Source organism: Parasteatoda tepidariorum, chromosome 9 (assembly GCF_043381705.1).
Source record: "Parasteatoda tepidariorum isolate YZ-2023 chromosome 9, CAS_Ptep_4.0, whole genome shotgun sequence".
NCBI classification, from domain to species: Eukaryota; Metazoa; Arthropoda; class Arachnida; order Araneae; family Theridiidae; genus Parasteatoda; species Parasteatoda tepidariorum.
The window spans coordinates 14103703-14120950 of NC_092212.1; the positions used below are offsets into that span (position 1 = coordinate 14103703).

The following is a 17248-nucleotide window of genomic DNA, read 5'->3' on the forward strand; positions in this document are numbered from 1 at the left end:
GTAATGACTTCTAAGAGGGAAACCTACATTTATAATGATGAATATTAGATTAATATTAAAAATTTTAAAAACGAAAGGTTATTATTAAAAAATTTCTTCTTAAGTGTTTTACTGTGCTCTTCACAAATCTCACGAAATATTGGCGAAAAAATTAGTAACATCCAAAACAGTAATCCACATTTGCAATGCAGAAAAAAAAAATTGTGTAATAATACCATTTAAATAATTCAACTTACTTCGAAACTGAAGTATTAAAAAACAAAACGCGAAGGCTAATCTGTAGTCCATTTTCCAGTCGAATTTATAATAAACTTTCAAAACAGAGAAAGCTGCAGTTAAGGAAGGTAATGGTACCATATTATGACGTATCTAAACATGCTTTTGACGCCTTCAGTTTTTATAATAAAAACACTGAAGAGTATATGAAACTATTAATTTTATGTCAAGCAAAATTAAATTATCCTGAACTGGTGAATTGCAACAGTTACTAAGGGTAAATGTTTATTTATTTCCTGAGTTTGCTATTCACAGCGAAACATTAAATCGTTTAGTTTACACAGAAGGAAGGTTAAACTTAGTTTTATTATATTTTTCCATTAAATTGCAACAAATAAGTTTGATCAATTTTGTTTTATTCATGATGCCACTCTTCTACATTCATTTGGTTTAAGCTCTCTATTAATGCTGTATATCTTGAAATGCGTGTTTGAAAAAAAACCGCTATCGTTCAATAATCGGCATTAAAAAAATAAACATAAGTAAACAAGTGTGTTTAACCCATTCTAAGGCCGTGGTCAGAATTCTTACCACAAGTTTTAATGTTCATGGTAAATTATTTATCACTTTTAATTTAGGGTCCCATTTGTAAAAAACTGTAGCTCTGATCAGTGGTCTATAAATAGCAAAACTACTGTTGTCGTTATGTTTTTTCATAGTTCGTAGCGTGGAATTTAACCAGATTAACACGTTGAGCGCCACGCTAATTTTACATAACTTACCCATCTGGCCACAGTAAATAAATACAAACTAAATTTGCAAACATTAGACGGATTTTGCTATTTTTTTAGAAACTTTCTCATGACATATCTGACAAAAAAAAGGTGAATTTTATAAGCCTACAAATTGTTTAAAAATAGTGGTGGATAAAAATATACAAAATTGAATTTATTAAACCAAGAATCACAATAATTAAGTAAATTTTGAATAAATTTCCTGTAATTCCATAAAAGAGTGTAAATTTTACAGTTCTATATTATGTTATACGCTGTCAGCCAGCTGCTTTTCGCGACCTATGTGAAAGGTCAGCAAGCGGTGGCAGATGCAGCCAAAATGTTATTTCAGTTCTTTTAAAAAGTGAACCAGTTGTGCGCATGAACCCAAATTCGACTTTAAAAGCTATAGGGAGAAATTCATGATATATATTTGAGAACTGAATTTGTGGTGGTTGACAAGTAAATAAACGCACAGATGCCAACTTGCTTCGGACAGAAATGAAATATTTTCAAGTGGTAGTTTATTAATGTATGATTTTTAATTTAATAAATTAAATTTATTATTTTTTTATCCACCACTATTTCTAAATAATTCAAGAGATTATAATATTCGCAACTCTTTTAACCGTTAAAACATGCCACACTGTTTAAAAAGTAAGCGAATTTAATCCAATATTTGCAAATATAAGTTAGTAGTTGTTCGTCATTTTTTAAATTATTATGGCTCGTCCGAAACAGTTGGTATTTCTATAAACGCAGAGATGCCAACTTGCTCCGGACAGCAAATATATATTTTAAATTGGTAGTTTATTAATTGTGATTCTTGGTTTACTAAATTCAATTTAGTAGACTTTTATCCACCACTATTTCTCAATAATTCTTCGGCTTATATAATTCACCACTTTATAGTACGTATGCCATGCTATAATTTTTAAAAAGCATACAAAAGTAGTCAAATATTTGCAAAGTTTACTTTATAGTTATTTACCGTTTTTTTTAAAAATATTTTGTCGTGTCCGGAGCAGTTGGCATCTCTGTAAACGCTTTGGATCAGCTGAATTATTACCTTCTGCAAATCTGTAGGTAATGAGGTTCTTTTAATAAAATTCTTTTTTAAATTTTAGTGGTACTAATAAATGAAAAAAAATTTTATCGTCTGAAGCTATGTTTATTCGATGCAAATCTTGCATGGATAAAAAGGATATTGAGTCCGAAATGAGAAACGATATTTAATAGAATATGGTATATTTTCCTAAAATAATGCTGAGTTTCCATAAATTTTCTTCTTACAGTTGAGCAATTTTGACTCATCTGTTAAACTGATACACATATTACATGTTTATTTAATTTGCTGCGGAAATATCGTAAACTTGAATTAGATATAAAGACTTATATGAATAATAAGTCATCCCCCTGGAGAAGGAAAGCCTAGACCAGGTCCAGTAGGCCCCGTCGCGTCAGTTCCTCATATATCTGCAGAAAGTCCCAATCAACCAGCAGCTGCTTAAAAGAAGCACCAAGGCAAAAAAGAAGGTGATCAGGACTAGCAGGTTGGAGTAAGAAAGAGGTTGGAAAGTCTTCTACCCATTTTAATACCTTGAACACTTAAGATGGCCACTACGAAATCTGGCCATGGCCGAATGGAAAGGCCGAGGGCCGCAGCATGTTAATGATCGGCCAGGGCTGTTGCCAGCATACCACTGATGGGATGGAGTACGGCGCCGCACTGGAAGCAAACGACGTTTTCCCAGTAAGTGGATCTCAGTGGCAGTAAGACGGTTCAAACAGTCCATAGAAAGATCACAGCCTTTCTTGGCGAGCACATCGGCTGTCTCATTGCCCTGTACCCCGACATGCGATGGGATCAGATAGAAGCCTCATAATCTCCTGGCCAGGAATATCAAATATTTCCGGCCAGTTCTTGAAATACTGAATAGCACTCCTACAATCGGTCAATATCAAAATGCAATTATTATCAGTTGTCTGGGCATAATTAAGGGCAGTTCCAATAGCTATGATATCAGATATAAAGACTGAGCAATAGTCAGGGTTTCGGATACTGATCCTGACTTCACTATCATTGCTGTTGACAAAAACACCACTCCTTGTTCTACCGTCTTCGAACTTGCTACCGTCAGTGTAGATGACCAATGGGCCAGAAGTCAGATGGTTCAGTTTACAACATTCATGACAAAAGGATTGAAACTTTATTAACTCTGATCCTTGTCTTGTCTGATAAAATCACACAAGTATTTTGTTTAATAATTTAGTAAAATGTCATTGAAAATAATATCTGCTGCATAAAACCAGAGGGGAAAAAATAGTGGTTTACTACTAAGATAATGTTTGAACATACCTGGCTCAGAATGGCTTGGGGCACCTAATCAAAAACATAACTCGATCACACAAATATTTTGCTTAATAATTTAGTCAATTGTAATTGAAAATGTTCTCTGCTGCATAAAATGTGAGGGAAAAAATAGTGGTTTACTATTGAAGATAATGTTTGAACATACCTGGATCAGAATGGCTTGGGGCACCTAATCAACAACATAACTCGATCACACAAATATTTTGCTTAATAATTTAGTCAATTGTAATTGAAAATGTTCTCTGCTGCATAAAACGTGAGGGAAAAAATAGTGGTTTACTATTGAAGATAATGTTTGAACATACCTGGATCAGAATGGCTTGGGGCACCTAATCAGAAACATAACTCAATCAAACAAACATTTTATGTACAAATTTGAAATTGAAAATAATTTTAGAACATACCTGGTTCATTTTGGTTTTCAACTGCTAATAAGGAAGACAGAAATTTTCCACACAAATATTTTAACATTGGTTTGTCGGTAATGACTTCTAAGCATATGCTTGGCACAGATAGATTTGTGACACCTAATGAAAAAAATGCAAATGCAAATAATTCGATCATTGGTTTGCCACTAAATTTTGTGTTACCGAATAAACTTAAGAGGCAAAATTTATAAGTTTTTTTTATACGTAACTATAACAGTTATTTATTCACAAACAGTTTTCCTTTGAGTTCCTTTGCACTTCCTGTTCCCTGTTTCAAATTCTTTTAAACTCTAAACCTTCAGTTTTCCCAAGAAAGTGTAGTACACACTTGCAACTAAGATTTTTTTGTTCTTTATATGCTGCACATCTTTTAAAACGTCAAAAAATTTAAAATCCTAAATATTCAGACCAGAATGTGTTGTTTATCCTTATTTTTTAACAAAAAAAATGTCTTGTAAAACATTTTATATCACAATACGGCGATAATAATTTTATTAAAGGAAGATTTTAGCATGTTTTGATATAGCAATGATTTCGTTCTGAGAAATTTGATTTTAGAAAGCTGCTATTTTTATAATTCAGTAATTTTATTAGTAGCTGTCTCTTTATACCGAAAAGTTATATCTAATATAGGTAAATAAATAAAGACTTATATTTGTAATACAAAGGTAAAAGTTAATGTGCTATTTAAAAAAATTTCTGTAATTGATTCACTCTAAGGCTCTACTGATTCACTCTTATTTCACAAACAAGTATTAAACATAAAAACAGGGATCTGCATTTGAATTCAAAATAGAGAAATTACAATTATAAGAAATTACGATTGATCACAAAAGAGAGAACATTGTGATCGTATAATTGCGATTACTGGTTACCCATTTGTCAAATGTTTTTTTCTTCTTTGGATAGACTTTTCTAAACGCTAAACATTTCACTTCATGGTTGAAGAAACTGCATCAATTGATATTTGTCCTTCATTCGTCCAATAGGCTGTATTAGTTTTCAACTCCAGCTTTTAAGGCTTCCCAAATTTCTTGTCTTTCTTCAGCATTCATATTTATATTAACAGCGCCGCCGAGACAGTATATTTGAATAAGATAATCATAAAAAGAACATAAAAGTAATTTAAAATTATTATTATGTAATAAAAAAACAACTTTAAAAATGCTCGCTGATGAAAATAAAAAAAAAAAAACTCTGTCTAGAAAACAATCAACTGCAAGAAAAGGAATACCTGCAAGTGACGTAGTGTGGGTACCACGATCCTGATTGGTTATTGAAATGTGGCATTTTTTTCAAGTTGGCAACGGTTTTTCACATTTTACTTTCAGTAAATCAAGCCCATCAAGTATCAATTCTCTTATGTGTCACACTTTATATGCTTTCACAAACATTCTTTCACAAGTATTGCAATTCTTTCACTATATATTTTTTACTTATCACATAGACCAGTGGTTCCCAACCTGGGGGCGATATAGCTTCTCAAGGGGGCGATAATCCTTAGGGGGGCGATCAGGGGGCGACGAGTATTCAAAAGATAAAAATTGCTAATAATATTAATAACAAAAGCTATTTGAGATAGAAATTGAAAATATATATGACACTTATGGTTCTGGTGCAGACAAAGAATTATGATAGTTAAAAATTCAAGTGCAGGATCGTTTTCGTCATACGTTTTGGCATCGCAGGCGGAAATCTGAAAAGTCACTCTGTTCCTCTGAGCAATAATACTCTTTCCAGGCGTATTGATGAGATGGCCGCCGACGTTGAATCAAAACTCATCAGATTTTTGAAAGAAGGTAAATTTGCGTTGCAGATTGATGAATCAACTGTGATAGATAACAAAGCTGTTTTAGCTTACGTGAGATTCATAAATGAGATTAAGGAGATTAACGAGGAAATGCTGTTTACAAGAACTTTGAACACAGATGCAAAAGGATCGTCGATTTTTAAATAGGTCAAAGACTATTTTGAGGAAAAAGAAATTTCCCTTACAAATGTAAGTGCTTGTGCAACAGATGGTGCTCGAACCATGCCTGGTTGTCATACTGGGTTTCTGGGTCACCTTAAAAAAGAAGTACCGGACGTTATCTCACCATTCATTACGTCATTCATCGTCAACTTTTGGCCGCGAAAAATTGGTTATTTCTGGCATCAATAAAATAAAAGTTAATTCTCGTAATAGCCGTTTGTTCCGAGAACTTTGCCGTGAAAATGATGAAGATTTCGAATTCCTGCTCCTACATACAGCTGCGAGATGGCTTTCAAAAGGAAACTGAGCCGTTTCTTCGAATTGCTGGATTTGGTTACTGAGTTTCTCGACATCACTGATCCTGCTTTAAGAGAGAGTTTTAAGCAACGCAAGTTGGAAACTGCGTACCTCACTGATAGTTTTGAAAAAATGAAGGAAATCAACATAAAACTTCAAGGAAACAAAATTAACATTATCAAGGCTTCATTCATCTCCAAGTTTGATATCTACAAGTCAAATATTGGTTGCAAAGAGCTAATGCAATTTCCAACTCCTAAAAAGTGTTCAATGGCAGATATCGAGATTCTCGAAAATAAAATCTTATTTTCTATTGATCACCTTGATCAGTTATGGAATCAAGATTTAAAGATTAGATGAAATTAGAAATTTCGGATTGGATTTTCGATCCTTTCTCTTTTGAAGTTGTGGATAAGCTCGCTTCCGCTTTGTAAACTGGGTTTTTAGATTTGAAATACAGGGTGTCTATAAAAGAACTCCGGGGTTTTAAAAATTCATATCTCACTAACTATAAAAGATAGCAAAATTTAGTCGATTTCTCTGAAAAGAGTAGCTCAAAAAGTTTTACTCATACCAATTGGGAATGTTTGTATCTACTGTTGGCGGCGCTGCAGGGCATTGACCTTGAAATGACGTCGCGAAATTTGAAATGATGGCGACTCCGCAACAAAAGGCTCAATGTGTTATTTCAACAAGATGGGGCCCCGCCACACTTCAGTTTACGTGTGCTTGAGGCATTGGACGTTCGGCTCGGCAACAGGTGGATCGGAAGGGAGGGGCCTATTCCATGGCCTCCAAGGAGCCCTGATCTGACTCCGTTGGATTTTTTCTTCTGGGGGCATATCAAGAATCTTGTGTATGCAGAGAAAATTCGTGATGTTCAACATCTCAGGGAACGAATAGTCAATTGTGTGGCAACCGTCCCCCCAGACATGCTCGCCAGGACATGGGAAGAGGTAGAATACCGTTTAGACGTCTGCCGTGCCACTAACGGGGCTCATATAGAACTTTACTAAGTGTTAAAAAAAACTTGAAAATGTAAGCTTTTCAGTCATGTATAAAACATGTATGTATGTTTTTTATTTCATTAAAATATTTTGCCTCAAAACCCCGGAGTTCTTTTATAGACACCCTGTATAACTGAGGCTAAGGTCGTCTTTAAAAAATACGGTTACGAGTTAGCTTGGGTAAAGCTTATGGACGCTTATCCACAATTGTGGAAACAAACTGAGCCGCTTCTCATCTCGTTCCCGTCAACATATTTAGTGGAGAGAGGATTTAGTTCTGTTTCCAGCTGCTTACAAATCAAAGGGATAGGTTGGACATTTGCTTCAAAGGAGACCCGCGTTTAAATCTGACGAGCATAAAACCAGACATTCAAGTTTTAACTTGAAATACATCAAGCACATGGCAGTCAATGAAGTGGTAAAAATGTACTTTCTCACTCTTCATTTTTTTTTCTCAAATTTTAGTTGTTAACGTTTTAACTTTTTCTTGATTACATTAAAATATGAATTTAAAAAAATTTACTTTTGTTTTGATTATTCCGTTTTAAATGTCATTTTTTTTTTTTTTTTTGAAAAAAGAAAGATGCAGATTTTTTTGTAATTAATAAAGATGACAGGATAAATGTGCCTCCTTATTTGCATTACAATTTAAATTAAAATCAAATAACTTACTTAGCATATTTTCAGTGTTTGGTTGCTCACAAGCAACAATGAATGGTTTTTTGATCAAAAAGAGAAAGGGGCGATATGTGTTAGCCAATCCCAAGAGGGGGGCGATGGTCCACAAAAGGTTGGGAACCACTGACATAGACAGACACGAAGCCATGCCGAACATAAACAAACTAACTATGCATTCATACTCAAAACAAAAATATATCATGGTTACAAGAAAATACAGAAGCAAATATTAAGTCTAAGCTAAGCAAAGGACGTAAACGAAGAAGAATTTTATTTCAATAAACTCGATGTGCTGTATTTAATTAATTTTACGTTGATTATCATTCCAACTTATGTGGAGAAACTGAGGTCAAATTTTACACATCATATTGCTTATCGGCATTATATCATATTATTTGATCGGCTTGAGCGGACGTCACAGTTCACATGTTTGGATATCCGTGATCTTCTTCTTAAAGTGCAAGTACCCAATTGACAAATTATGTACTTTTTTATTTGAACTTGTTGTGATGTCTTTTATTAATGCTCATGTTTGACTAATTTTTTTCAATCTCTTATATCTCTTTAGTTGAGATTATGGTGCTTAAATTGATCTAAACAAAAAGTGTGCGCACGTGAAAAACATCCATATTCCGAATGGGTAAAATTTTCCTTTTATGTGTCTTGCTATGTCCTTTTCGAATCAGTAAAAATAAATGATTAACGAAACAATTAGTAAACATCCACGAGAGCAACCAACATTTATAATGCACAGCGAAAGATTAATATTAAAAATAAAAAAAATTCGTGTTATACTGTGCCCTTCACAAATCTTTTTTTTTAAAAAAAAAGGAAGAAAAAAAAAAGTTTTGAAAGAATTGATAACATCCAAAATAGTAATCGACATTTGCAACACAGAAAAAAATAGTTTAATAATACAATTTAAATATTTTCTACTTACTTCGAAACTCAAGTATTAAAAAACAAAACGCGAAAGCTAATCTATAGTCCATTTTCCAGTGGAATTCCAGTCAAAACAGAAAAAGCTAGCATTAAGGAAGGTAAGGCTACCATATTATGACGTATCTAAATTTGCTTTTGACGCCTGTATTTTTTTTAATAATGAAAGCACTGAAGTGTTTATGAAACTATTACTTTTATGTCTAGCAAAAAAATTACCCTGACTTAGAACAGTTACTAAGAGAAAATCAATATTTATTTCCTGATCTTGCTATTCACTGTGACACATTAAATCGTTTAGTTTACACAGAAGGAAAGTTAAACATAGTTTTATTATATTTCTTAAATTGCATCAAATAAGTTTGATCAGTTTTTGTTTTATTCATGATGCCTCTGATATAGACCCATTCGGTTTAAACTCTCGATAAATGCTGTATATCTTGAAATGCGTGCTTGAAAAAAAAAACATTATCGCTCAATAACCGGCTTTGAAAAAAAAAATAAACATAAGTAAAAATGTGTGTTTAACCCTTTCTAAGGCCGTTGTCGGTATTCTTTAAAAATCCATGATAAATTATTTATCACTTTTAATTTAGACTTCCATTTGTGAATAACTGTAGCTCTGATCAGTGGTCTACATGTAGCAAAAGGACTGTTGTCGCTGTCTTTTTTTTATAGTTTGTAGTGTAACAATTCTTGAGACACATTTAACCCGATTAAAAACTTCCTCCAAAAATATATCAACAGAAAATAACAGTCGACAAGTTTCAAGAGATCAAAAATAGGCGTGCCAAATGTGAATGAGAATAAACAAAAGTGAATGGTGAATGAATTCATATGAATAAAGCAAGTGTCTTGTTTAATTCATATCTATGACGATTCCCTTGTTAATATTAGTTCCTCAGCTCCTCTCCATGGAGCGTGAAAATGCATTTTATCTTAATTTGCCTCTCTGGGCCATTGTAAGTTTTCTTGTTTTGATTCTCACCTTTATTCTTCCGTTTTTCGTTGGTAACTTTACGTTTAATCTTTAAAATCACTCTCGTTTCTTCTCATTCACGTATGGCAAATTTTGAAAATGGTTGCCTCTTTTTGAGAGCTGGATATATGTCGAATGTTATTACCTATTGAAATGTTTTTGAAGTTAAGTTTTTAAACAAATAATATTTTACCGCTTCTGTTTCTTGGTATTATTTATTTAACTACGTTTAACGTTTATATAGTTAAGAAACAAGTTACAAACACCGCTTAATTTCAGTGGTACAAATCTTCCAGGGTCCATTAATGGGCATCAAATGCCCCTGTGTCTGAGCATCAACACGAATTGCGTCTGATGCCTCAAAGCAGCAAGTGTTTCCTTGATCTATACCAGGGGTTTCCAACTTACATGAGGTCGGGGTCCACAATTAAAAACACAAATCAAATGGCGGGCCACCACTTTATCAAAATTTTATGTAGGACTCTTTTATGCTTGAAGGAACATTAAATATTACTGTCATATTTTTACCAAGATGTACAAAACAAAAGTATTGAATTACAAATTAAAATAAGAAGTAGATTTTTAAAAATATTTAATTGCATATTAAAAAATTCGGGCTACAATAACTTTAATGTGCACCTATGTATTAAACAATTAATGTGCAACAGATATCTAATTGTTAAGATATAAAACTCCAAAAAGGTTGGTATTAAAACTTACATAGTAGCACACAAAATGTTCAATGAGAAAATTGAGGTTTGTCTGCTGCAACCACCAGAGAATAGATATTTACATTTTAAATTTAAGATTTACAAATGTATGTGTAAATATTTTCGTCCAAAATGAGTGGTTCTAAAAAGTTAAATCGGAGAATTTCTTGAAGAAAATATCTGATTCGCACATGCTAAATTATATTCACAAAATACAAAAAAATTAAATGAAAAAGAGCAACATACAGGATTATTTTTGTATTTGAATAAAAATTTTCTTGAATGCAAAACCTGAGAAATAAATTTTTTTGCACCGTTGGTATGTTAAATTTCACAGAAACGAAGAAATTAGACTTTTATTAACGAGAAAAGTATTTTAAACATATACAGATTTTCTACGAAAATTGTCCGCAAAAAAATGACAAGTAATATATTTCAGTTCGCGGGGCACAAAAAAAAGCTTCGCTGGCCGGATGCGACCCCCGGGCAGCCAGTTGGAAACCACTGCTCTAGACCAGGGGTCTCCAAACTTTCCAGCCTTAGGGCCATACTGATTACTCCAGTAAGTTCCGAGGGCCAAAACCATATTATCATTGTTGCCGGTGGTAAAAAGTGAAATAGTCCAATGATGAAAAAAAAAGTCCGAAAAAGTACACAACGTTTAAAAAAGGCTGCAAATCGGACTAAAGTCAGCAAAACGGCAACACTGCATATTATTAATTTTCCTGTCATTATCTGTAATTTCTAGATTAGTCGTAGAGTACGAGCCATGAGGAGTGACGTGACACGACATCTGGTGGACACAAGCGGAAATAGGTAGTACCTTCTATCGCTAACAGATGGCGCTAATAGCACGTACAGAATAATCTCGTTGGTTCGAGAAAGTTCCACTCACTTCTAGATGGCAGTAATTGGAATATATAAGAAGGCTAGTGGCGCAACCACAAGTCAGTTCTTATGACACTGTTGTGAAATAAAATAGTGCGTTAAAACGCGTACCTCCTTAAAACGTGTTTAAGTTTAAGACATCTTTGTAACAGTATTTTGATTTGAATTGTTGCTTTTGTGTGTGATTTAGTAGTATGGAAAAGAAGCGAAAAATTGATAGTGAATGCAGAAAATTCAAAGATCAGTGGAACATTCAGTATTTCGTAATTGAGTCCAGTAACAAGGCGCTATGTTTGATTTGCAATGAAAACATAGCCGTTCTCAAAGAATATAACATTAAACGTCATTATGAAACAAAGGCTGTAGAAAATTACGGTGGTTCAAAACCATTTGTCTTACATTGTATCATTCATCAACAGTCTTTGTGCGGAAAATGTTTGGATATGTCTGAAGCTCTGAAACCAATCATATCAACTGTTAATTTTATCAGATCTTTTGGGCTGAATCTCCGACAATTCCGACAATTTATTGCAGAGATTGGAGAAAATGACTTACCTTATCATACTGCCGTACGTTGGCTTAGTTGTGGAAAAGTATTTCAGCACTTTTTTGAACTTCGAGCAGTGATGGAATTTTTTTTTTAATGTAAAGCATCGCCCTCTTACTGAATTACAAAACAACGCATGGCTGTGGAAGTTAGCATTTTATGTTGATTTGACAAAACATGTGAACGAACTGAATTTGAGATTGCAAGGAGAAAACCAGCATCTTCCTGATTTATACACTAATATCAAATCATTCCGGAAGAAATTGATACTGTTTCAATCACAACTACGAAGTAAATGTTTTTCACATTTTAAAACATGTGAAATATTCAGCCACACCACTGAGACTGAGTTTCCTATCGATTTTGCAATCGAAACTTTGAGTGCTTTGAAAATAAATTTTGATACTCGTTTCTCGGACTTTGATGCCATTGCGAATCAAATTAAGATTTTTCAGAATCCTTTTGATACTGACATTGAAACCCTAGCCCCGGAACTTCAAATGGAAATGATTGATCTACAGTGCAGTGATATAATTAAGAACAAATATCAAAACTCATCTTTGCTGGAATTTTATAAGTCTTCCACTGACACAATTTGATAATTTGCATAAATTTGATCGTGGGCTGTTTTCTGTTTTTGGTACTACTTATTTGTGTGAGAAGACCTTCTCCAAAATGAAGTACACAAAAAATGTTTACAGATCTAAATTAACTGATGAGCATCTTAAATCTCTTTTAATAATTGGTACAAGTAAAATTAGTCCACAACTACAAACTATTGTCAGTGGAAAATCTCAATTACATAAATCTCATTAGTATTTCATATGTCATTATGCTTGTTATAAGTTATGTTTTTATTTAAAATGTATAAAATGTTAGTTGGATTCATTTCAATAATTTGTTAGTTATTATATACTGAAGTTAAATTTTCTGCATATTATACATGTCTTTACTCATTACAATTCTGTGTTTCTTTATCCAACTTATCACAAAAACAATAACAATAAGCCTACAACAATGTTATGAGTAGTTAGCCCATGACCATATCAATGTAGATGTCATATTAATAATTATTCAACATAAAATTAGAACACTTCAGTAAACTAAATTTAATTTGCTATAAAAAATATGTTCTCTAAAAGGAGTTTTCAAGTATGCTAGCTCCCCGCGGGCCGGAAGTGGCCCTCGGGCCGTAGTTTGGAGACCCCTGCTCTAGACCATAGGTTCTCAGCATTTTTTAGCTCACTGCCTACATCAGAGAGCCTCCACTCGGTTTTTCATAGGTAGTCTTGCGCCGATTATTTATAAAGTGAACCAGTTATGCGCATGAACCCAGATTCTAAAAGCAATTGAAAGAAATTTGTGATATATGTTTGAGAATTGAATCTGTGGTGGTTGACTAGTAAATAAGTCAAACTAATAATATTCATACATTAAAGAATTGTTTTAGATATATATTTTCAACCACTTTCTTACTTATATCGAATTTTATATTAAATGACTCTTTCGTAATTTGATTTGCTTTCATAGTGGCCTGATCAGACTACCTATAAGAAAGAGTGTGGAGGCTTTAATTTATATTAGGGAGGCGTTGTCAATGCCCATTTTGCGGGTCAAAACTTTTTCGAAACAGAGAATTTTGATTGAAAAATTTAGTAAAGCAACTTATTAGATTCTAAGTGAAACGACATATACTAGATTCTTGTTGTATAAAGAATAAGGTTTATTAAACTTTTAAAGGCAAATAGTTTTGCATTTCTAGTTGTTTATAAAGTTTGTTAAATAAGTGTCGCCATCCTGGCTAAAGTGCACTGGAACGAATTGAGCATAAGTTTGTTAAAAAAAAATTTAAAAAAAGAACTTTTTTTATATTTTCTTAAAATTTACTTTTAATCAAATCGTTACTTTGTTGAAAATCGTTACTCTACCAATCAATCAATTTATATTTTAATTTATATTTAACACTGAGATGACAGTGGATATATATCTCCGGACAGTGGATAAATATTTTCGAGTGGCACTCTTTTAATGTTTGATTCTTGGTTTAATAAATTCGATTTATGGGGTTTTCAGTCACCACTACTTCTAAAAGATTCGAAAACTTATATGTTACAGTTAAACTATGTACCGTTCAAAATGAACTAGAAATCTAAAAATTTTAGTTTATAAATAGTTTAATATATAAAATATTAGCTCTTACACCCACCCTCACGTAAAAATGTTAAGTGTTTATTTAGAAATGAATTCGATATATGCCCAATGTATGTAAATTAAACACTCAATTAATTACTATAAATCAATTTAAGTTTTAAATTTCAAATTCTTTATAGTTGTACTAAAAATAATGAATATATAAGTATAGATGTAAAATTGTGATCTTTCAAATTTTCTGGAACATATAAGTACATGGTCAAAATATTTTACGATCAGATTAGACGAAATAAAGAGTAAAACTTGTAGAATAAGGGTAATTGAGGTTACCCTTTATAAGAATAAACACGAGATCAATGCAATAACGTTGCATTTAATAAAATATTTCAAATTTTTTATAAGTACTATAGTAATTGGCAAAAAGGGTTTTTCATAACCAGAGTTGCCAACTTCTCCCCTTTCAGCAAAAGTTTTAACAAATTTGTAGCGAATTAAAGAGTAAACATGTTAGTAAAAGGATAATTACGTCCACTATTTAAAATTGTCACCATTAGAGCCCCTGTATTAGACGGCCGACTTATCATTTATTGTTGGAGCAAAGAGCTAACATAAGCACAGAGAATAAATATTTTCAAGTGGTAGTTTATTAATTGTAATTCTTGGTTTAATAAATTCAATTTAGTAGATTTTAATCCACCACTATTTTTAAACAATGCGTAGGCTTATATAATTCACCACTTTATAGTACTTATTACGAACCGAATTAGTTTGATTAGGATCCACGGCATACGATTCCGCCGACCGGCCAACTTGATTCTGATGATCACAGATGAGGTCTGATACAGCGAGTTTCAGAGTTGATTTAGATCCTTGACGATTCCGGTCAGCCCATTTGATGTTCCTGACGAGGAAAAAATTTTGATGTTTTGAGTTATTGATGTTTAATCCTTTTGGTGAGTAGTTTTTAATAATTCTCTCCAAATTATGTCTGGACGTGGCAAAGTTTGAAGCTCGTAGTTTAAAGTAAAGTACAAAAATTAAGTTTAAGTTTATTCAATTCAATTTTTAAAGTACTGCAAAATGAGTCTTCGACGTGGTGGAAAGACAAGCACGCCTACCGGGCGCCAAAACCTCAGTGACTCTACGACGGATGAGNTCATTTATTGTTGGAGCAAAGAGCTATCATAAGCACAGCGAATAAATATTTTCAAGTGGTAGTTTATTAATTGTAATTCTTGGTTTCATAAGTTTGATTTAGTAGATTTTAATCCACCACTATTTCTAAACAATGCGTAGGCTTATATAATTCACCACTTTATAGAACTTATTACATGCTTTACATTCTTAAAAGCAAGCAAATATTGTCAACTATTTGCAAAATTTACTTTGTAGTTATTTACCGTTTTTTAAATTATTTTGGCGTGTGCGCAGCAGTTGGCATCTCTGTAATAACATAACGAATACTAAAATAACATTAACTTGAGAACTTGTTTGCTCCAATATTGTTTGATAGGTCAGCTTTGGTAGTATAGGAGCCTTAGTCACCATGAAATAACATTCAGTCAGTCATAAAGGTTTAACCTGGGTACCTTAGACCATTGTTTAAAATTTTAAATTATTTTCAAAATCTATAAAAAGTACCTATGAAGTGTTATCACAACATTTTTACAATTTTTAAGACCATTTAATTACTTTTTTTTAATTTTGTGAAAATTTAAACAATTTTGTACAGTTTATACATATAAAAAATATGATATTCAAAAAATATATAAATAATAATAAAAATTATTTACCAGTCTTGTCGAAAATCGATCCACGAATTTACTGTTCCGTTAATCTAAACGTTTCAGAAACTTTAAATTTTCCTCCATTACTTGTATAACCATTTCTTGCTACCGAAAAAAAAGAACGCATCTGAACAGAAAAAAAATATTTTCTAGCACATTTTCTAAGCAACGACATTTAAGTCATTTTTTAGTTTGATATTTTTCATTTTAAGTCATTTTTCCTCCTCTACATCTTAAAAATTCAAGGTATGGTGTGAAATGCAACCTTTTTTTTTGCAGCTTACTCTCATTTTATTCATCTGTAAACAATGAACGATGTCAAAAACCTAGGTTGACGAGACTTTTTTTCCTCACTCATACTTAGGATTGCAAAAAATAAATAAATAAACAACGTTCATAAATTCGTATGCTTGTTATAACTAATTGCATTCTAATTCATGGCCATGACATTCTTCTTTTATCTTTTATTTATCTTTAATTTTTCACATAACAAATCATGTTGATTATAAGGCATCGTCAAATAAAAAACTATGAAAAGGTAAAAAGGTATATAAGTCAGTTTTCGAGTGGTGACACTTTCGAGGAATAAGCGTAATTAAATTATTTTCTACAACTTATACTACTTAATTCATCACCTAATTATTCAAGCATCGAATTCAAGCATCGAAGAATGGATTAATTACGTTAAAACTAAAGCGAAATCAAAAATAATTCTGTAACTTGAAACTTACCAATATTTAAGTTGGCATACAAGTGCTGTAAAAATTACATAAAAGTGCTACTAAGTTTTGTATTGCATTGTCAGGGAGGCCACAAGCGACTAAGAACTGGAATAACTGGTTATAAATAAAAATCATTAAAATAGATTAAAAATATAAATTTTTCCAGTATATTTCTACAAGTTTTCTATTGAAGTTGATTGCAAAAATAGAGTTCGGGGATATGGTAGAGGATCTATGCTGTTCGTTTTTGCTCCTCGCTTTGCTCTTTTAACCTCTGTGCTGTTACAGACATGCCAACTGCTCCGGACATGCCGAAATAATGAAAAAAAACGGTAAGTAACTTCTAAGTAAATTTTGCAAATATTTGACTATTTTCGCTTGCTTTTTAAAAGGTATAGCATGACATAAGATCTAGTCCTAGTGTTTAGATTTTATTGGGCACCTGGGCCGCGAAGCGGCCCCTATCCCATTCATCTGGAATTTTAGAACAGTTTTGGTTGAGCAATGAGGTAAGCAGGCAATGGAGTTGCTTTTATGAATGTTTCAAGCTCTTTGCTTGAATAACTAAAAAGGAATCAAAAATAAATTGAGCAGCTTGCTCTAAACTGTGTTTGTTTGATTTTGGAGTTGTTCAGAATTGTATCAGCATGAGTAAACGTTATTTTCAGAAAGGTTGATGAAATTATTTGTTTTGATAGTTATGATATGAGGCGTCGGAGGTGAAATGTGCAGCTATTGGTCTGTAGTTTTTATCTTTGATATAATTTTCAAATTTAAAGA

The 17248-nt window shown here is 32.5% G+C and overlaps 2 protein-coding genes across 2 annotated transcripts in view; one reads left to right on the top strand and one right to left on the bottom strand.

Moving 5' to 3' along the window:
- The window catches only part of LOC122272244 (uncharacterized), a gene marked incomplete in the record, with an annotated part of 37688 nt that extends 28789 nt beyond the window's left edge, over nt 1–8899 (bottom strand). The window contains 5 exon segments of the mRNA XM_043055668.2: nt 3349–3372; nt 3509–3532; nt 3669–3692; nt 3768–3890; nt 8686–8899. Coding sequence (XP_042911602.2) covers nt 3349–3372; nt 3509–3532; nt 3669–3692; nt 3768–3890; nt 8686–8737 — 247 coding nt within the window.
- Nucleotides 8900–11455: 2556 nt separating this feature from the next.
- LOC139426522 (general transcription factor II-I repeat domain-containing protein 2B-like) lies at nt 11456–12407 on the top strand. The gene is made up of 2 exons (XM_071185746.1): nt 11456–11854; nt 11913–12407. Exons 1-2 carry the CDS (start codon nt 11456–11458, stop codon nt 12405–12407), a joined length of 894 nt encoding a protein of 297 aa, XP_071041847.1.
- The last annotated feature ends 4841 nt before the right edge of the window (nt 12408–17248 follow it).

Coding starts and splice junctions, on each gene's coding strand:
- LOC139426522 (XM_071185746.1), top strand. CDS start 11,456: ATGGAAAAGAAGCGAAAAATTGATAGTGAATGCAGAAAATTCAAAGAT. Junction 11,855..11,912: donor GTTGGCTTAGTTGTGGAAAA/GTATTTCAGCAC, acceptor TTTAATGTAAAG/CATCGCCCTCTTACTGAATT.